Source organism: Manis pentadactyla, chromosome 3, assembly GCF_030020395.1.
Source record: "Manis pentadactyla isolate mManPen7 chromosome 3, mManPen7.hap1, whole genome shotgun sequence".
NCBI classification, from domain to species: domain Eukaryota; kingdom Metazoa; phylum Chordata; class Mammalia; order Pholidota; family Manidae; genus Manis; species Manis pentadactyla.
In genome coordinates, this window is record NC_080021.1 from 184,100,725 (window position 1) to 184,121,208 (window position 20,484).

Genomic DNA, 20,484 nt, shown 5'->3' on the forward strand with positions numbered 1-20,484 from the left:
AAGGATCAGGAAGTGCCTATAGACACATCGCGCTTGCGCATGAGGGGCCGGAAGTCAAAGGGAAGGCGGAGGTGACTTGGCTTCCGTTTCTCTTCCAGTGTTTGGGTGTTCTTCGCGGCCGCCGAAGATGAACCGATTCTTCGGGAAAGCGAAACCTAAGGCTCCGCCGCCTAGCCTGACTGACTGCATTGGCACGGTGGGCACTTGACCATGCATAACTGAGCCCAGGATCTCTGACACTTCCGACTCCGCCAATCCCTGGCTCCCAGCTCCTACTCCTCCACCCCATTCTCCGCCTGGGACCCATTACTTCTCGGCCATCTCCACCCCTCCTTCATTCCTGTTACCCAAATCACTGTTGACGGCATAAACCAGGGACCCCCTAACCCTTCATTGTCAATCCCTACTTGCACGCAACCCCTTCTGATGTGCACTGCCGCGTCCACTCGCTCTTTCCTTATCCCTTTACCCCAACCAGCCTTAGGCCTGTACACCCTTCCCACCTCGTCCAGCCCGACCCCTTATTTCTCCTTCATCCCTCATCCCTCTCCTACATCAGGAAACCTCAGCTTGATATACTCGATCATCATATCTGTACCCGAATTCTCGATCTCAGTAACACAAAATTCAGAGCCCCAACCTCTCCATTAAGGCACCACCCTCTAAGTGAACAACATTAGCCCAAACATACTTGAGGGGAACCCTGGAATATCAGAATCTCGGACGGGGGGGTTGGGGAACAGTTTATAAAAGCCCCCAGTGTTGTGACTGGGAATCAACTGCCCTGTTGGGAACCACTGTTTTCCACCCTTCATCATATGCTCTTTTTCTTTTCTTTCTCTATAGTCTTTACTCTCCTGTCCCTTTTCATATAAGTGTATTGCAATAATTACCACTGCCTTTGTTTTATTTTTTTTTCCGACAAGGTGGACAGCAGAGCAGAATCTATTGACAAGAAGATTTCTCGACTGGATGCTGAGCTTGTGAAGTATAAGGATCAGATCAAGAAGATGAGAGAGGGTCCTGCAAAGGTAAGGTAGGCAGCAGCTACAGAAGGTACTGTGACAGTCTAACTGGAGATCTGTTTACGTAGAGCCTATGGTAGGGACTGGTGAGAGATACAGAAGAGATACAGTCTGGTAGGGAGAAAACATGTGAGGGTATATTCTTCAGGAGAAGAGTTTGTTGCGAGGAATGAGAGGGAGGCTGGGGTGTGATTTGGTGGAGAGAATATGCTGATCACATGTCCAGAAATATGCATGTGGGAATTAGCAAATTCTACTGAGAAGGTAGCAATCTGGAGAGGAAGGACTGGGCCTTGCTCAAGAATAGTGAGCTGCTAGGCTGGTTAGGTTAGGTACATATAATAGACTGGTTAAGAAGTGGCATACTGGGTAAAAGTACGAACTAGGTATCAGGAGACCAGTATTCCATCAATAACACATCACTACCTACTAGCTGTGATCTTGATAAAAATCACTTAATTTCTTGATTTCTTATTCTGTTAGGTAGAAACAGCATACTGTATTAAAACACATGGACTGTAGATATGGAACTACGTTATTTTTTCCCAGCTCTGCAGCTTCATTAGCCATTTGAATGAGGACTAGTTCTTGGTATCATCGAACCTCAGTTTTCCTATCTATAAAATGGGGATAATATCTACTTTATAGTGTGAGGTAAATGAGGTAATTCATGTGACCTACATAGCAGTATGCCTAGTACATAGAAACCTTCAGTTAATGTTAGGTATTACTATCCTTTATGAAGTAATATTTGCTTTTCCTTCTTCACTGGAGGAGACAAATGTAATGATTTATGGAACAGTGTAGAAAGAGAAGTGATGAGGCTTCTCTCTCAGCCATCTTAGTTGGATGGCATGGAATGAAGTGCAATTAGAGTCAGGAAAGTTCATGTAGACTTGAGGAGATGAAAGCCTAAACCATGATGGTAGTCATGAGAATGACATGAAAAGAATCAGTTTGAAAGTGAGTTCTGAAAATCAGTAATGAGATGACTGTGCATGAAGAAACACCGAGAGGAAAGATAAGGTTGATGTAAATGTTTTGAATGTAAAGAAGTGAGAGATTGGTGGGGGCATTGTTAGTAGTTTCCAAGATTAGAGCAGGTTGAGAAGTTTGGGCATGTTGAGTTTAAGTGGATAGTAGGGTGTCCAAGTTTGGAATTTCCCCAGGGCGATGATTTACAAAAGAGGCACTGGTGGATGAAGGGTGGGGATAATATATGCACTAGGAAAAGGTGATGTAATCCAGTACACTGAGACATGGGATGCAAAGACAGAGGTGCAAAGAGCTGAGGCTTAAAGACTGTGCTTGGGAGATAAAGAACAATCCAGGAGCCACTATGTCTACTACTTTGAAGAAGAGAAAAGGTAAATATGTATGTATGATGATATGGGAAATTTCTTCTTTGAGATTCATAGATATGTTTCCTATGTCTTGTCATTAAAATCTGTTTTTCTCTCCAGAATATGGTCAAGCAGAAAGCCTTGCGGGTTTTAAAGCAAAAGCGGATGTAAGTTATAAGCAAAATCTCCTCCTCTCAGCAGGTTTAACCAAAGGGGAAATGGTCTTCCATTCCTTCAGGTTTTCATACCATCTTATAAGCATTCTTGATTTAATTACAAATTTCATATATGTATACAGTTAGCTAGGTTTTTCTCCCCTCCATGTTCAGCAACATCTGTTATAGCACTGTCTATGCATGGCTATGAAGCACTTGAAATGTGGCTAGTGTGGCTAAGGAATTAAAGGAATTTTCATTTTATTTAATTTTAACCATATGAGTAGCCATGTGTGGCTAGTGGCCTGTGTATGTAACTGCCCAAATTATTAGTGTGCCTTTTTATTTTTGTTTGTCTATAAAACTGGGAATCTTCAATATTGGTTTCATCAGACTAGACTTAAGGGTCCTTAATTTGTTGTAGGTGACTATGTCCTAGTGTTTGAGCAGAAGCCAAAAAGTATCTTTGGTGCTTACCTCTGTGGACTGGCTGTCCTGGTAATGAGACCCTCTACAGGTTTGCAGAGGTTAGATGTAATCAGCTAAGAAGGAACCAGAAAAATCGTTGGTACCTCTATGTCCTTTGCCCTAACAGAAACTTTTTAGTTTGATGTAGTCCCATGTGTTCTAGTGTGTTGTTTAGTGCCTCTGTGTCCTTACTTATTTTCTGTCTGGTTGATCTGTCCTTTGGAGTGGTGGAGTGTTGAAGTCTAGAATGAATGCATTGCATTCTATTTCCCCTTTTAATTCTGTTAGTATTTGTTTCACATACATAGGTGCTCCTGTGTTGGGTGCATAGATATTTATAATGGTTATATCTTATTGTTGGATTGATGCCTTTGTCATTATGTAATATCCTTTGTCTCTTGTGACTTTTTTCGTTTTGAAGTCTATTTTGTCTGATATAAGTACTGCAGTTCCTGCTTTTTTCTCCCTATTACTTGCATGCAATATCTTTTTCCATCCCTTCACTTTTAGCATGTGTATGTCTCTGGGTTTAAAGTGAGCCTCTGGTAAGCAGCATATAGATGGGTCTTGTTTTTTAATCCATTCAGTGACTCTATGTCTTTTGATGGTGCATTCAGACCATTTACATTTAGGGTGATTATCAATAGCTGTGTTCTTATTGCCATTGCAGGCTTTAGATTCGTGGTTAACAAAGGTTCAAGGTTAACTTACTATCTAAAAGTCTAACTTAACTCACTTAATATGCTATTACAAACACAATCTAAAGGTTCATTTTTTTCTCCTCCTTTTTCTTCCTCCTCCATTCTTTATACATTAGGTATCATATTCTGTACTCTTTGTCTATCCCTTAATTGACTTTGGGGATAGTTGATTTAATTTTGCATTTGCTTAGTAATTAACTGTTCTACTTTCTTTACTGTGGTTTTATTACCTCTGGTGACAGCTATTAAACCTTAGGAACACTTCCATCTATAGCAGTCCCTCCAAAATACACTGTAGAGATGGTTCGTGGGAGCTAAATTCTATCAGCTTTTACCTACCTGGAAATTGTTTAATTCCTCCTTCAAATTTAAATGATAATCTTGCTGGATAAAGTATTGGTTTGAGGCCCTTCTGCTTCATTGCATTAAATACATCATGCCACTCCCTTCTTGCCTGTAAGGTTTCTGCTGAGAAATCTGACGACAGCCTGATGGGCTTTCCTCTGTATGTGATCTTATTTCTCTCTCTGGCTGCTTTTAATAGTCTGTCCTTATCCTTGATCTTTGCTATTTTAATTACTGTATGTCTTGGTGTTGTCTTCCTTCGGTCCCTTGTGTTGGGAGATCTGTGTACCTCCATGGCCTGAGAGACTGTCTCCTTCCTCAGACTGGGGAAGTTTTCAGCAATTATCTCCTCAAAGACTTTTTCTAACCCTTTTTCTCTCTTCTTCTTCTTTTGGTACCCCTATAATGCGAATATTGTTCCGTTTAGATTGGTCACACAGTTCTCTCAATATTCTTTGATTCTTAGAGACCCTTTTTTCTCTCTGTGCCTCAGCTTCTTTGTATTCCTCTTCTCTAATATCTATTTCATTTATTGTCTCATCCACTGAAAGGAAAGGAGTGACACACAGCAGCAATTCACCGGAGAATTCCGCTTTATTAGGGAAAGGTGCTGGGTTATATAGGAAGGGGCATGGGGTGATTGTGGTGTCACTTCTATGGGGCTGGTGGCTATTGGCTAGGTGCTGGGATTAGGGGGGCGAGGGGTGATTGGGGTTCAGGTGGCGCCGGCGGGAACCGAGGACCCGGAAGAGAAGCAGGAAGTTCGCCATCTTATGGGTGGGGGCCCTTCATTCCCCCCTTTCTCCTCTATGGGGTTGTGGACGTTGCTTTCTCTCTGACTGCTTCCTGCTGAATGGGGGCAGAGAAGGGAGTGAGGGCTTGAGGACTGGGAAGAAAGGGTTGATAGGACTCCCCACAGTAAGGACGAGTAGATGTGGACTTCTTCAGGTTGGAAATCAATGAAGGTTCCCTGTAACTATAGGTCGAGGACTTGTTGATTCTAATGGTGCCAAGAGGATACGGGTTCCAGAAGCCAGGCGTCTGCGGCCATTGTTTCCAGGAACAGTTTCCAGCGGAGAGGGGGGTCCATCTCAGCGTGTGGTGAGGAGGTTACGTGAGGGTGAGGGATCTTCTGTGGCTAAAAGCTGGTAGTTCCTGAGTAAAAGCTGGTTGAAAGTTTGATTAGAGATTTTACCGACTTGGGATTTGATAAACTTTACTATACAAGGTAAGAAGAGACAGGCAAGAAGAATGATTATTATAGGGCCTGCAATGGGCCACAGCCAGGTGAGGAAGGGGTTTGTTAGTATTGAAGAGAATGGGTTGGAGGAGTAATACTGTGGGTACCGGGAGTTACCCATGTAGTGAATGGCGCAAGACCAGTAGGGACATCTCCGTAGGTGTCTGGCCATCGCCTGCAACAGGCTTGTTTTTGGTCATAGAGGAAGCAGAGGTAGGGAGAATAAAGGTAGCTGCTAGTGAACACTTCGGTGGAGGGAGGAAAGTGGAGGTATAAAGGCTTGGAGCAGCCTTTCAGAGGGCAGTCTGATGTGGCAATGAGGGCACTAATTTTTGTTTGATGCTGTGTGTAAGTCTGTCTGACTTTGAATCGCCATACAATGGAGGCTGGGGTGGTGAGGAAGACAATACGAATGAGGAAAAAAAGCGAGAGAGAGCGAGGGAGCAGTAAAGGAGGAAAAAGTCATGATTCGGGTATGATGGCAAAGGGGGTGAACGGGATTTTGGAGGAAAGAGGACAGTAAGGTCAGGAGTCTGGAGGGAGGGAGAGTCTGTAAACTTTTGTAGGTTAAGAGATCCTTTAGGTGATCTGGGGACAGAATGGTAAGGGGCGCCCCGAATGTCAGTTTATGAGCTTCCTTCTGCAAGAGCTGTCCAGCGGCTAATGCCTGTAGGCAGGGGGCCCATCCCCAAACTGTGGGGTCTAATTGCTTGGAAAGATAAGCTACTGGGGCAAAGGATGGGCCATAATGTTGGTCTAGGACTCCTAGAGCTTGACTGGACCTCTCATGAATGTATAATGAGAAGGGCTTCGACAAATCAGGAAGATGGAGAGCTGGGGCTTCCACAAGGGCTTGACGGAGCTTAATGAAGGAGTGTCGGGGTGAAGAGGATAATGGTTCTTCAGGAGGGCCCTTGCTGAGGTCGTATAGGGGTCTTGCCAACAGGGAGAAGTTAGGGATCCACGCTCTAAAATACCCAGCCAGGCCTAGAAAGGAAAGGATTTCTGTCTTGGTTTTGGGAACGGGCAGGTCAGAGAGGAGCCGTTTTCTGTCTAAGGTAATGGACTTTCTTTGTTGAGATAGAAGAAATCCAAGGTAAGTGACAGAAGGGGAAGAGATTTGAGCTTTGACAGGGGATACCCGGTAACCTCTGGAAGCTAGAAAGTTAAGTAGGGAGGCAGTGTCAAGTTGAGACTGTTCCCACGAGGGACTGCAGAGTAGAAGATCGTCCACGTATTGTAATAAGGTGGACTCGGAAGCCTTGTGGCAAAACTGTCCAAGTGAGTTGTTCAGAATGTCTTGTGTATGGGTCCGTCCAGGTGAAGGCGAAAAAATCTTGGGAGGAGGGGTCCAGAGGGATAGAAAAAAAATGCGTCCTTGAGATCTAGGACTGAGAAGTGGGAGGCCGAGGCAGGGATCTGCGGTAAAAGGGTGTATGGATTTGGAACTAAGGGATGGATAGGGACGATGGCCATGTTGACGAGGCGAAGGTCTTGGACGAGGCAGAAAGATCTGTTGGTTTTTTTAACAGCTAATATGGGGGTATTAAACGGGGAGTGAGTGGGTCTGAGGTAATTTTTGTTTAAAAGATCTTGAATGATGGGTTGGAGGCCTATGAGGGCTGAAGTGGTTAGGGGGTATTGGGCCTGACAGATATACTGAGAGGGGTCATGTAATTTGATAGAGGCAGGAGGACATAGAGCCACAGAGGGGCTTGTAATGTCCCAAACTTTGGGATTTACAGGGTGTATGAGGGCAGAACTGGAGCTTTCATTGGGTAGAGGGGGGTCGTCGGCTATGAGGGCCATCAGAAAGGGAGTACTGGGGGCTGTGGGAGTGGATATAGTTATGGAAACATGGAGGAGAGAAAGGATGTCCCATCCTAGTAAAGGGATGGGACACTGGGGCATAACCAGGAAGGAGTGGGAGAAAGGTATGGGATTGTCTTAGATTGTGCATAAAAGGGGGGGGATTTTAATGGGAAAATCTGTTTACCTCCTACCCCAACTATAGGAGTAATGGCAGGCGTGGTAGGGCCCCGGTATTCTCGCAAGACTGAGAAGGTGGCTCCTGTATCTAGGAGGAAGGAGATGGGGCGACCGTCTACTATTAAAGTAACCCTGGGCTCCTGTTTGGTGATGGAAATGGTCGGGCGAGAAGCCCCCAGGCCCCATCAATCTTCTTCTGCCAGCCCCACTATGGCGGGCTTAGGATGGGGGTTGTTCGTCCAGCCTCCCCTTCGGGTGGCTGGGCAATCAGACCCCCGGTGGCCCTTTTTGTGGCATCTGGGGCATGGGGTGGTAGGAGATCTGGGGGAGGGGCACTCCCTTGACCAATGTCCTTCTTGTCCACTCTTGAAACAAGCTCCTGTGGGGGGTTTGTAGAAGAGTGCCCAGGTTGTGGTTTTATCAGCTGGGCCAACATTTGGAAATTGGCCTGATCAGCCTTTTGTGTACAGTGTTCTTTCTCCTCCTCCCGGTTATGGAAGACTTTAAAGGCCACTGTTAGGATCTCAGTCTGTGGGTAGCGGGGCCCTGTTCTAACTTTTTGAGTTTAGCTTTAATGTCGGGGTATCTTTGAGCTAGGAAGTATGTCATAAGGACCTGTCTTCCGTCAGGCATTTCTGGGTCTAGGCTGGTATACTGTCATAGGGCTTGAGTGAGTCTGTCTAAGAACTCAGAGGGAGTCTACTCACTCCTTTGAATTATGTCTTGGAGCTTTTGAAAATTGACTACTTTATGAGCTGCGTTTTTCAGACCTGCTATTAAGCAGCAGGCGAAGATATCTCGAGAGCGGAGACCGACGGCGGTGTTATAATCTCAGTGTGGGTCTTGTTCAGGGACAGCGGTGGGGCCAGGGGGTTAGGTGGGGTCAGTCCTGTGGGTTTTGGTGGCGTGCGTTTGGACTTAGTCCCAAACTCGTCTTCGCTCTTCAGGAAGGAGGGTATTGGTCAGGAGCATGAAAATGTCATGATGTGTGAGGCTGTATGACTGGAGGGTCCATTGAAACTCCCTGATATATGTCGTGGGATCAGTGGAAAAGGAACCTAGGCGTTTCTCAAGTTGGGCTAAATCTCCTAAGGAGAAAGGGACATGAACGCGCACGATGCCTTTGGATTCTGCTACCTCCCAGAGGGGGGCGATAATTTTGGGAGGCCCTCGGGACCGAGTCTGAGGGGGACTGAAGGGTTCAGGCTCAGTCTGTGGGGGAGAAACAGGTGATGGGGGCAAAGGTGGCGGAGGCTCCTGGGACTTAGAGGGGGGCTGAAAGGCTCAGGCTTGATCTGCAGGGGGGTGAGGTGGGGGAGGAGATGGTGGTGGAGGAAGGTGGAGGGGCTGTTGTAGGAGAGGAGGGGGAAGGGAGTGAACGGGAGGCTTCTGCGGGGGAGAGACGGCTTGCACGCTAGGAGAACTTGGGAGGCGGGGGGAGGAGGCGGCGGTGGCGGCGAGGGAGGCGGGAGGAGGAGGCAGAAAGCTTCGGTATAGGGAATCTCCTTCCATTTTTTCAGGCGCTGGCAGTAGTTAAAGGATCGCGAGTGATGTTAGAATCAAGAGCTCCCCCTGCGGGCCATTGGTTGTGATTGTCTAGGGGGTATGTCGGCCAATCTTGGGAGCAGTATTTACGGAGAAGTTTTGGTTTTATATCAGGTGTCAGGGAGAGGGTGGCTAGATACTTGAGCAGGCATTCAAGAGGTGAACTTTCAGGGAGGGATGAGGAGGCTCCCATGGCTAAAGGACAGAGAAGGAGACAAACAGGGGAAGACGAACGGAGATCCTCGGACTGGGAGCAGACCGCAAGGAGACAAAGGGCGTCCCCGATGATCCTTGGTGGTCTGCGGAAACTCGTATATGAGTCGGTTTCTTAGGAAGTGTGGGTCGTCACCCAGACTTCTCTAAGAAGGCAGAGTGCCGGAGTCACGAGGAACCTAGTACTAGGAATTTTCGGCGGAAGGAACAGAAGGAGGAGGGGGGGAAAGGGGAGCATTCTCATCCGCAAAGGAGTCACCTCGTTTACCGCTGTTGGAGGAGGGGCCTGAGGGTCCACCAGCCGTGAAGGCCTGAGGCGGGGAGAGTTCCCTCCTCGTCGGGGAAGAGCGGCCCACTCCGGGGGAAAACTTACCCAAAGGCCAAAGAGGAGTGGTGAGTGTGAGGAGCCAGCGCCGGAAAAAGAGGACGAGGGCAAGCTGCTGCTGGTGTCGGGGGGAAGACGGGGCCCAGTTGGGGTGTCCCGTCTCCCGGGTTTCGGCATCAATGAAAGGAAAGGAGCGACACACAGCAGCAATTCACCAGAGAATTCCGCTTTATTAGGGAAAGGTGCTGGGTTATATAGGAAGGGGCATGGGGTGATTGTGGTGTCACTTCTACGGGGCTGGTGGCTATTGGCTAGGTGCTGGGATTAGGGGGGCAAGGGGTGATTGGGGTTCAGGTGGTGCCGGCGGGAACTGAGGACCCGGAAGAGAAGCAGGAATTTCTTCATCTTATGGGTGGGGGCCCTTCATCCACCATATCTAATCTGCTTTTAATACCCTCCATTGTGTTCTTCAACGATTGGATCTCCATCCTAAAATCATTCCTGAGTTCTTGAATATTTTTCTGTACCTCCAAGAGCATGTTAATGATTTTTATTTTGAAATCCCTTACAGGAATATACATGAGGTCAATTTCATTTGAATTTTTTTCAGGTGTTGTATTCATAATTTTACTCTGAACCAGGTTCCTTTGGCATTTCTTATTTGTATATGGCACCCTCTAGTGCCCAGAAGCTCTTCTCTCTGGAGGTGCTCAGCTCCTGAAGCAATGTCAGGGGTTGCAGGGGAGCAGTATTGGTGCCTGGGGGGAGGAAAGAGCTGTTTCCTTCTTCCTGGCTGCTCTGCCTGTCTCCACTGCTTTACCAGTGGGCCAGGCACACAGATATAAGCCTCTATGCTTTGCGTTTGTAGTTGCTGTAGATGGGGCTTCCCTCTGGCTGGCCTAACACCAGGGTAGGGTTTGCCAGTTTGCAAGCCAGGTGGGGCTGGCCAGGAGAAAGGCACAGTAGGCTGTGTATCATTGAGGGGGTCCTTGGAGCTGTGTAGGCAGCCAAGGAGCTGGAGCACCTGAAGATTGTGAAAGTTCCAAACATGCTGGGCAGAGTGCACCCGGACAATTTTGTCTACCGGTCCTTTCTCCTGAGCAATAAGCTCTATGCAGTCCTTGCCCCTTTAGCAGCCCTCTTGCTGTTAGGAAGTCTCTCAGACTGCCCACCTTTATTCTGTCCCAGAGCAGCTGGATATGGATGCCTGCTTTCCACAAGTGGCTGGAATCTCAGTCTCTCCAGGTATTCTGCCTGTCTTAGCTTTCCAACTCCCTAATCATGAAAATACCATGAAAGCACCATTTTCTATGTAGGTTTGTGCTCCTAGAGCAGATCTCCAGAGTTAGATATTCAGCAGTCCCAGGCCTCCACTCCCTCTCTGCTCTGTTTCTCTTCCTCCGGTGAGCTGGGATGGGGGAAGGGCTTGGGCCCCGCCAAGCCACGGCTTTGGTACATTACCCTGTTTGGTGAGGTTTATTCTTTTCTCCAGGTATATGTAGTTTGCGCAGCCTTCTTTCCTGTTGCTCTTTCAGTATTAGTTGTATTAATTATATTTTCATATTATATGTGGTTTTAGGAAGAAGCCCCTTTCTCACCTCTCACACTGCCATCTTTAATCCTCCTCCTCTATTCCTATTTTTAAAATGACTTTTTATTAGACATCAGGTACCATCCTCCTCCTTTTAGATTAGACAAATTTAGAAAAAGAAATTATAATGCCTAGAGTATTGAGAGTGTGGTAAACTGTTCTCTTCTTAATCAGTAGTACTGCAATTTTTAAGTAACTTTTTTGAAAATAAAAGGAATATGTGTTCATTGTAGAAACTTGGGGAACAGTGAACCAAAGAAAATTTAGCTAGATTCCTAGTACCAGAAGTAACCATCTTTAGAAGGCTAATTTCTTAAGAGTTTATTTTCTTTGCTTGTGTATCTGTACTATGTGTGCATATAACTTTTTAGGAGAGAACAAGTTGTATATATATAGGTTATCCTTACCCACTTAACATTATATCATGAGCATTTCTATGTCCTTTTAAATATTTGGAAAGTTTATACTTTTTAACAAGGTGGTGATATTCCACCACCATTTGCCTACACCATGAGCTGACCATTTTTCTTCTACTTGGGTAGTTAGATGGTCTGCATATATTTTATAAAAACATAAGTCTTGGAGATAGTGTTATACTTTGATAAAAAAAAATTCTATTGAGAAAAAAAAACATTGTCAGCACCAGGCATTATATTAGGTTGGATGGATTACCTAATTGTGGATACTAGATTAATAAAATATAATACCTGTCCTCAAGGAATTTAGTCTCCTGGAAAAATATTTTAGCTATATGTATGAAGAACCTTAAAAATAGTCTCACCCTTTGCTCCAAGAATTCCACTTGTGGGAATTTATCAGAGGAAATGATTAAAACATTAAAAAGACATACATATTAAGAGTATGTAGCAACGTAAAAACAGCAAATACTATAATGTTAAGTGGAAAATAGTCTTATAACTAAAATAAAAAAAAAGATAGGAGGGATATGTCAAATGATATTTGTGTTAAGATTATTAAATTGTTTTTGCCATGTTTTCTGGGTATTTAATTTTTTTAAGCTTTTTCAAAGAAAATTTTCTTATTTAGAATAAAGAGACATCTTCTTCCTATGTATTTCTATCTGGCTCACACTAACCATTTTCAATTGACTCTAAAAAGGTATGAGCAGCAGCGGGACAATCTGGCCCAACAGTCATTTAACATGGAACAAGCCAATTACACCATCCAGTCATTAAAGGACACCAAGACCACGGTACTTCCATAGCACTTTTCCCATGACTTCATTTTATTTTTTTACTCTTGCGTTCTTTTCCCATGGTATTTAAAAGGCAGTTTAACCAACCTGGCTTCTTAAAACACCGGGTTCTTTCTTTTTTAGGTTGATGCTATGAAACTGGGAGTAAAGGAAATGAAGAAAGCATACAAGCAAGTGAAAATTGACCAGATTGAGGTGAGATGTGTACTAGTTTCTGCAAGAATGTGTACTACTTTCTGAAAGAGTCCAGGTGAATGTGTAGTGATGGGAGGAGCTCAGAAGAGGGATTGAATCTCGGTCCTGCCACTTACTGGCTTTGGGAAAAGATACCAAGATCTCTCCTTGTTGTTAGTACAATGATCTTAATGCTACCTCTGGTTATTAGGAGGATGAAATAAATGAGCTGGTGTATCTGCACACACAATGCCTGGCACAGTAAATAAGCAAACCGGTTCCCTGTTACTTCTAACTCACCTAGTAATCTTTATAGTGTGTGTCCTAACTGTGAGTTATTGATGGTGCTGCCATCTTCCAGGATCGTCATGAGGTCATGTGAGGATGTGTATGGGAAGCACTTAACAAAACTCCTGGTACAGAGTTGGTTCCCTTTCTAGTAATTCTCTTTAGATTTTTACTGGTAATGTCACCTAGGTTCTTGTAAGTAGCTTTCGTCTGGAGATAATGTTTTGGCTGGGAGGTGAGCCCTAAGTGCTTGGCACCTTTCACCTCTGTCAACCTAAATGGTCCAGATGGTAAGCAGAGACAGATAGGGAGCAATGTTAAATGGCCAGAAGAAAGAGGCTTCCTTACTGCAGATATGATGGCACTCCACAGACTCCATCTCCTGAGTAGAACATCTCTGTCTCTGAGGGCAGGGACTCAATATTGTTCACTGTGGTGTCCCTGTGCCTTGAACAATGCCTGGCTATAGTTGGTGCTCAGAAAGTATTAGATGGTTGATGAACAAAAAGCTATTAAAGGAAATAATGTAGTTCTGGCCAACTCAAGCATTGTTTGTTGGTTGGGTATTTACTGTGTACCTGACATTTTACTGCCCCTGCAGAGGTATTTTCTGGGAGTGTCAGTCTAAATTTAGTAAGAGTGAAGGCATTCCTCTCATCTTGCTTTTTTTGTGCACCCTTCCTTAGACTGCCTGTGGCCACCTCTAATCTTCCCCTGGTCTCTGCTTACAGGAGTTAAGTTTAGCAATATCTTCCAGGAGATTTCCTAAGAAAAATATTCTGTGTATGTTTGTCTTATTTATACAATACTATTTGGTAATATGAAATTGAATTTTATTTTCTGTGTACAGGGTTCCTTATGTTTTAAGTACTTATTTAATATCAACAAAATAGAAGTTTTAGTCTTTAGGGGTTTTTTGTATGTCTCTCCATCTTATATATGTGGTTTTCTATTTCCCTTTCTAATTTTCCTATTCCTGTCCCCTATTAATTTGCCTACATGACAGGTGGAGAGCCCCTTTCTCAGTGGGGGTAGGGTGTGTGTGTGTGTGTGTGTGTGTGTGTGTGTGTGTGTGTCTGGATGGGCTATATATTTTGAATTTCATTTGTTTTCCTCAAAATATTTTACCTGTAAAACATTTTCATTGTTTTATACTTCTACTTTTTTTATTTTGCCAGTTTGTGTGTGTTTCTCTGTTTCTATCGTTTTTTTCATTTTCTGTACATCAAGTCTAATGCTTATATTTGTTTATATTGCTTTTTGTCCAAATTGAACCTAATTCTTTGTGTGATGATTTTTTTCTGTTTCTATCATAATGTCTATTCCTAGGAATCCTATTCAGGGATAATTTGGTGAGACTTGTCTTGATATATAATAGCACAGTATAAGCTTGACTTTGTTAACTTAGTCTCTGTTATTTTCACTCTCTTATTTGTTTCAGTGAGTGCTTCTCTGTGTAGCAGAATGTCATGTGTACAGTATGGTACTTTGGCACTTGAAAATACAGAAAAACACAGTGTTTTCTTTTTTTTAAATGTTTTTTTTCCATTTTACTTTCTATCCTTTCACCTTTATATGGAAAACCCCTGATTTGTGAGACAGGAATGAGTTTTCAAATGTTTTGCTTTGCTCTAAAAATTCTAAAGGCTAAATGGTGCTGATTGTGACCTTCTGCATTATCAACACTAGTCTGTTCCTCTCGGTATGGAATTTTTAGATGAAGAGCATATTGTTCTGCACATCCTTAACACAACAGAAGGATATAGTGTTTTACACATATTACTGCAATAAATCCTTACAGTAACTCTGTGGTATGGTTATTAATAATCCCATTTTACAGATGAGGAAATTAAGTCTTAGAGACATTATTTCTCATTGAGTAGGCCTAGCTTTGAGCTTGGATAAGTCTAATTCCTAACTATCACACTAGCTCCCTTTGTTATGCTGTACCACTTCTCAGATTGGTTGTACATTATTTCTGGCCTTATAGTCTTGTAGTCTTCTAGTTAAGCACAAGTATATTGTTCACAGATGATTTATGCCCTCTGTCAATTTTTATTTCACCAGCCTGATCTTAGATAATCAAGCCTATTCTGATTCCATTTCTGTTTCCCCATCAAGGGTGGGTCCCATGCAATATTTTGTAGCAACCAATTGTTTCTACTACTGTCTCCTTTCTCTACACAGTGTAGTCAGTGTTTGGCTAACTTAGGAAGACTAATTCGTCTAAATTACTGCCTTTTCCCATTAATAGAAAATGTTGATAGTATAGATGTTGCTTGATTAATTTTCAGGTAAATGCTCTGTAATGAGAGAGAGCTAACGGTCATCTGTTCTCATAGTAGGACTTCAAATTTCCATGAGGCACCTTAAATTCAAGTGCAGAATCTCCATTTTTTTTTTTTTTTTTAAGTTTACACTTTACCATCAAAAATAGGATCGTGTAGGTCAGTGGCATCCACAGTTCTCGTAGGGGAATCTTCAGGCTTGTGACTTTTAAATATTTCTTTAAACTTACTTTCTTATACTCTTAATTGGAAGGGACATTCAGGAGTTACTCAAACCTGTCCTCTAGAGGAGCACCCACTCAGTTGTTGACTAGAAACAGTCATTAGCCAAGAATTGAGGTGAGGGAGAACAAACAGTTGGTGAGAAATGGTATGTGCTTTGGCATTTTACTTATATTATCTTTTTAAAAATTGCTCATTTCTAAGATTCAAAGGAGAGAGTAGGGTGGGAGGGTAGTTAGAGGAAAATGGTAAGTAATGAATGAAAACTGTCATATATATTTCTCTAGGATTTACAAGACCAGCTAGAGGATATGATGGAAGATGCAAATGAGATCCAAGAAGCACTGAGTCGTAGTTACGGCACTCCAGAACTAGATGAAGATGACCTAGAAGCAGGTAAGTTATGAAAAAAGCAATTTATATGTAGCTTTAGAGTCTGAAAGGAGTGACTCCCTGGGACTTTCTCCCAAATGCTAGGGAAAATTTCTTTGAGGGTTTCCTGAGAGTTTATTGTACAGTGTCTGGGCAAAGAACTTGTGAGGCAGCCATATCAGACTGGCACACTCCAGCAGCAACTCTGGGATGGACGAGCTCTGAAGGAAGGTCCAGGCCAAAGCCCTGCTGACCTGCTGCTTGGCATCTGAACACTGCCTTGCCCTGCTGTCTTCCTTTTGATGTTGTTCTCCCTATTTTCCTACTTGAAGTCCTCTTCCCTCAGAACAGCAAAGCAAAGCAAGAAACAATAGTTAGCAAATACTTAGTGTGCATCTACTATATGCCAGGCACTGTGTTCAGTGCTGTGGATTTAGCATTGAAGAAAATGAATACAATCCCTGCATTCATAAAGCTTAACAGCAGGGTAAGAAACTGCTTGTTTTAAGTAACTCATTACAAGAACAAAGGCTGTTGGGAAGAGAAGTAGGGGGGTACCGTGAAGCACACAGCTGGGGAATCTAACCTAGTTGGAATGGGGACAGGCATGGGACCTGAAGGATGAATAGGGAATAGCAGGAAAAAAAATGGTAAGGGTTATTGAGTGGCCTTGGGGAAAGGAGTCTAGAAGCAATTGCTGTAGTCCATTTAAGAGATGATGGTGGCTGAGTCTAAGGTGGTAGCAGAAACAGAAGTGGACAGATTGAAGAAATTTTTGGAGGTTCAGTGGTCAAGACTTAATGACTGATTAAATGTGGAAGAAGAGGGAGGTGTCAAGAATGTCACTTTCTGGCATGAGTAACTGGGTGGATGGCAGAACCACCTCACTGGACTTTGTCACATGATTCTGGCACATTACTGCTGCTTCTCTCTTTGTGTCTCTCCCTCTTCTGTTTTTGCCTAGAACCTCTTTTTCCTTACTCATTTCTTTATTTTTCTTATGTCCCATCTTGAGTTTCCCCTGATGAGTCTCTGCTTGTTGATATTTCTCCTGGTCACTTTCAACTCACTTTTCCATAGACTCATTTTTAAAGCCTGATTTCACAGAATGATCACTCAGTATACAACAATCTCATGCCTCCTTTGCCTTCTTTCAGGTACATCTATAAATGAGATTTTCTTGTATTATTGCCAGGATTTTCTATTTGAATTGACCATTTAGTAACTATAGAGTCTTCTCATGAACACTATGGCCTTGTAAATATGTGAGGAATGGTGGTTTAGTTTGTTTTATTTTGATTTTTGTTTTTCATAGATTTTACCACATCAATTCCCTTGAAAGTTTCTTATATAGATATCTTGTATTTTGAAAATAGAAATTAATAATCCTTTTCCCTTTTGTATTTTCATCTTATTACAAATAATTTCGCTAACTTTCTTAACATCAGTGGCCAGTTTTCTTGCTTACATTTTTTTGAAATGTTGACTATTTCCATCTCAGAGTTGGATGCACTGGGTGATGAGCTCCTGGCTGATGAAGACAGTTCATACTTGGATGAAGCAGCATCTGCACCTGCCATTCCAGAAGGTGTTCCCACTGACACAAAGAATAAGGTGAGAGCTCTTCCTGTTGATATTTTCTATGCAAACTAGCAAAGGTTTTATGTCTGATCACCAGTTTGGGAATCTACAAGGTAGTCTTAAGTTAGGATAAGGAGAGACCATCTTGGTCATTATTTTGGAAACCCTTGAAGGCCCAGCTTTCCTGCATTGGATTATGGATTATGGACAGGCTGTATAAATAAGTGTCACTACAGCCCAGCAATATTTTTATACAATGATAATTTGTATAATATACATAATTACCTTGTTGTGAACTCGCACTGGGTACCATTTACAGATTGTAGTCATTTACTGGAGCAGCATCAGCAAATCATGCATGAACAGTTCTAGGCAGCAGTGTAAAAGAAAGTGCTGCTCTCCAGACATAATGGTTAATTGTAGTGTGGATTTTTTCTTAACTAGGGATTAATAATTTATAAAATTTAATGTAGAAAGATTCTAATTTAACGAGGTAAAAAAAATCAGGATACCTGGGTTCAAGTCTCAGCCCTGCCACTAACTATGAGACCTTCGCAAATCACTTAGCCGTTAGAAATTTTTTTGTTCCTTGCATCTATAAAATGCAGATCATTGCAATTCTCTCACATAATTGTTGTGTAAACCAAATTAGAAGGTGTATGTAAAAGGACTTTGCAAACTTTAAATCCTGTCCAAAGCTTCATGGTTTTTATTATTATAAACAGATAAAATTTTGCTGTTTATAAGTCCTGTTCACTCCATTTTAGTTCCTGGTGTATCATTTTTTCTACTGCCACTGGAGATTTACAGCCCTGGTGTTTGCTTTATCTCCCTACACATTGAGTGTGCACAAGGTAGTTGACAGAATCCTTGAATGGAAGCCAGCCTCAGCTCTGCCTTTACTCACTGTGTTACTTAGAGCAAATTAGAAATTCATGTATTCTCTCTCAACCTCATCAGTTTTTCCCACCTGTCAATTGTGGGGAGAAAAGGTGAGGAGTAGGTAATTTCTCAGGTCCCTTATAGCTGTGAATTTTTTTTTTTGGTATAATTAATCTACAATTACATGAGGAACATTATGTTTACTAGGTTCCCCCCTTCACCAAGTCCCCCCCACAACCCCCATTACAGTCACTGTCCATCAGCGTAGTAAGATGCTGTAGAATCACTACTTGTTTTCTCTGTGTATAGCTGTGAATTTTTATGAATATGTCTTGCCTTCCTGTATCCCCTCTTCTTCCTTGAGCCTGGATTGATCTTACCTTTCTCTACTGCCCACCTGACCTACCCTACTTCCATTTCTGGAACTTCAAGGTTCAGGTGCATGGGTTGCTTTTCCTCAGCATACCTGAAATAATTTTTATTAATGCTACCTACCATAGCTCACCTTTTCAATTCCCTGAAGTATTTATGTTATTTCCACTTTTAGAAGGCCACAGATTCCTGAGTTAATTGTGCTGTTGAGATAACGGTTTCTTAATTGATAGTGGTATTACTGCTTATGAGTTTGTAGTAAAGTATGATGTGGAAGTAACTACCTGTCCTAAGGCACTGCTCCTTTAAAATTTAGGAGGCTGTAAAAGGTAGTGGTTCACTTTAGCAATCAGAGAGAAAATGGGACTCTGGAAACAAGGACTAACTCCTCAGCCTTTGCACCTGGATCCTCCCAACCCCCTTTTCCCCTTTCTAGGCAAACTTTTAAGTTTCTCTTTCTCTCTTACTCTTCCTTTACCCTGCATAGGATGATCCCTTTTGATCCCTTCCAGTTGTTTTCCTAGTTTGTCACTTACTCCACATTTCATAAAAATCTCATTCTCATCTTTTGAGTGAGATTTTGGTTTACATCGATTAAACACTTGGAAATGAGAGTTTTGACTACTAAATATTTATAATCTTTTTTTTTTTAATCAACTGAAAAGTAGTGGCACTAAAATACTGCTTCCTTTTCACAGGATGGAGTCCTGGTTGATGAATTCGGATTGCCACAGATCCCTGCCTCATAGACTTGCATCATTCAAGTGCTTCGTGTAAAATAAACACATATTCTGGGACTATTTATCTTTCCAAATTTACCATAACAGATTTAGGTTTCTTTCCTGTCTTCAGAGGGAAAGGTTAATTACATTGCTCCTTTATTTTTTTTTCCATTAAGATACTCATTGCTTGGGGGATACTTTCTTTGTACTAAATTTTTATTCCTTTCCTCTTATGAAAGACTAACTTACTTAAAAGTATCAGTGGCTATGTATGACTTGTTTTCATTCATTAATAGTAATTTGAAATGAAACCAAGAAAATGGGAGTCTTTAAATTCTATGACAGTATATCTCCACAGTCTCAAACTGACCTGATACATTGATAAGACAAAGAAGATTATTGAGACTGTTCATATTACAATTCAAAACCATTTTCTATTATGGTATTATAGGTTGGTTAAAGTGATAGCCTTCTTTGATGGGTTTGTTGTGTCTTGTGAGTAAATCATTACTATGTCCAATATTGGAATGGAATTATCACTACTGTATCATGGATATTTTGTGGATATTTTGATTCTATGGTTCCCTCAGTATTACAGCCTGGCTTGTAATCAATAATGAATATTTCTTGATATTTAATGTATAGAACATTTATTTATACTCAATAAATATTTTTCAAAATGATACAATTTTAATATCACACCAGCCTAAATCCTCCACTACAGAAACCAAGTTTAATGTTGGCTCAGCCTAAAAGCTCCACTATAGAAATCAGATTTAACCACTAGCATTATGGTATAGAGGAAAGAGCAAGGAACAATCTGGGCTTAGGCCTTGGTCTGCCATCTAATAACTATTAAGTAGTCTACTCACTTCTCTAAACTTCTGTTTCCTTATGAGTAAAATCATGCCGACTTCACAAGGCTTTGTGAGGAATAATTGAGGTAATGACTGTGAGTGCTTTTAACTGCAGCTTGCTATTCTCATATGAAGGAAAAAGCAGAGGATTCAGTCTTTCTTGCGAAGTACCTAAAATGCTGCAGCAAGTCCAGAGTCTTGCCCAATTTCAGGGTCTTTAATGATTGATCCACCCTTACTTAATTCAACGTCTCACCAACAGCATTCCCTCCTCCAGACTCACTGCGTACCTCCAATGCCACATGTGCCAGCCTGTCAGTTTACAGATCAAGCCAATAAATATTTATTGAATACCAGCTATGTAGAGTCTCTCTATCAACCAGGGGATACCAAGAATAGTCACAGTCCCTCTCTTCAGAAGTTCACTGTCCAGTTACAGGTGGGGATGAGACATGTATGTACCCAATCTCAAGCTCTCAAAAAGCCTCCAGTGGGAGTGAACATTATATTCTCCATAATTACCTTCCTAAAACCTCTCAGCTTCTCTGCAAGTTCTCACTAAGCCCTTTA

General features: G+C 42.4%; 1 protein-coding gene across 1 annotated transcript; it reads left to right on the forward strand.

Annotated features, from left to right (window-relative positions):
- Positions 1–40: 40 nt before the first annotated feature.
- Positions 41–20,268, forward strand: CHMP5 (charged multivesicular body protein 5). The gene is made up of 8 exons (XM_036898153.2): positions 41–196; positions 927–1,031; positions 2,489–2,535; positions 12,060–12,153; positions 12,280–12,351; positions 15,416–15,524; positions 17,002–17,114; positions 19,034–20,268. Exons 1-8 carry the CDS (start codon positions 128–130, stop codon positions 19,082–19,084), a joined length of 660 nt encoding a protein of 219 aa, XP_036754048.2. The 5' UTR covers positions 41–127; the 3' UTR covers positions 19,085–20,268.
- The last annotated feature ends 216 nt before the right edge of the window (positions 20,269–20,484 follow it).

Excerpts from the sequence above, each read along its gene's own strand:
- CHMP5 (XM_036898153.2), top strand. The coding sequence starts at position 128 with ATGAACCGATTCTTCGGGAAAGCGAAACCTAAGGCTCCGCCGCCTAGC. Across the intron at positions 2,536-12,059 it reads GTTTTAAAGCAAAAGCGGAT|GTATGAGCAGCAGCGGGACA; the intron begins GTAAGTTATAAG and ends GACTCTAAAAAG. Across the intron at positions 12,352-15,415 it reads TGAAAATTGACCAGATTGAG|GATTTACAAGACCAGCTAGA; the intron begins GTGAGATGTGTA and ends ATATTTCTCTAG.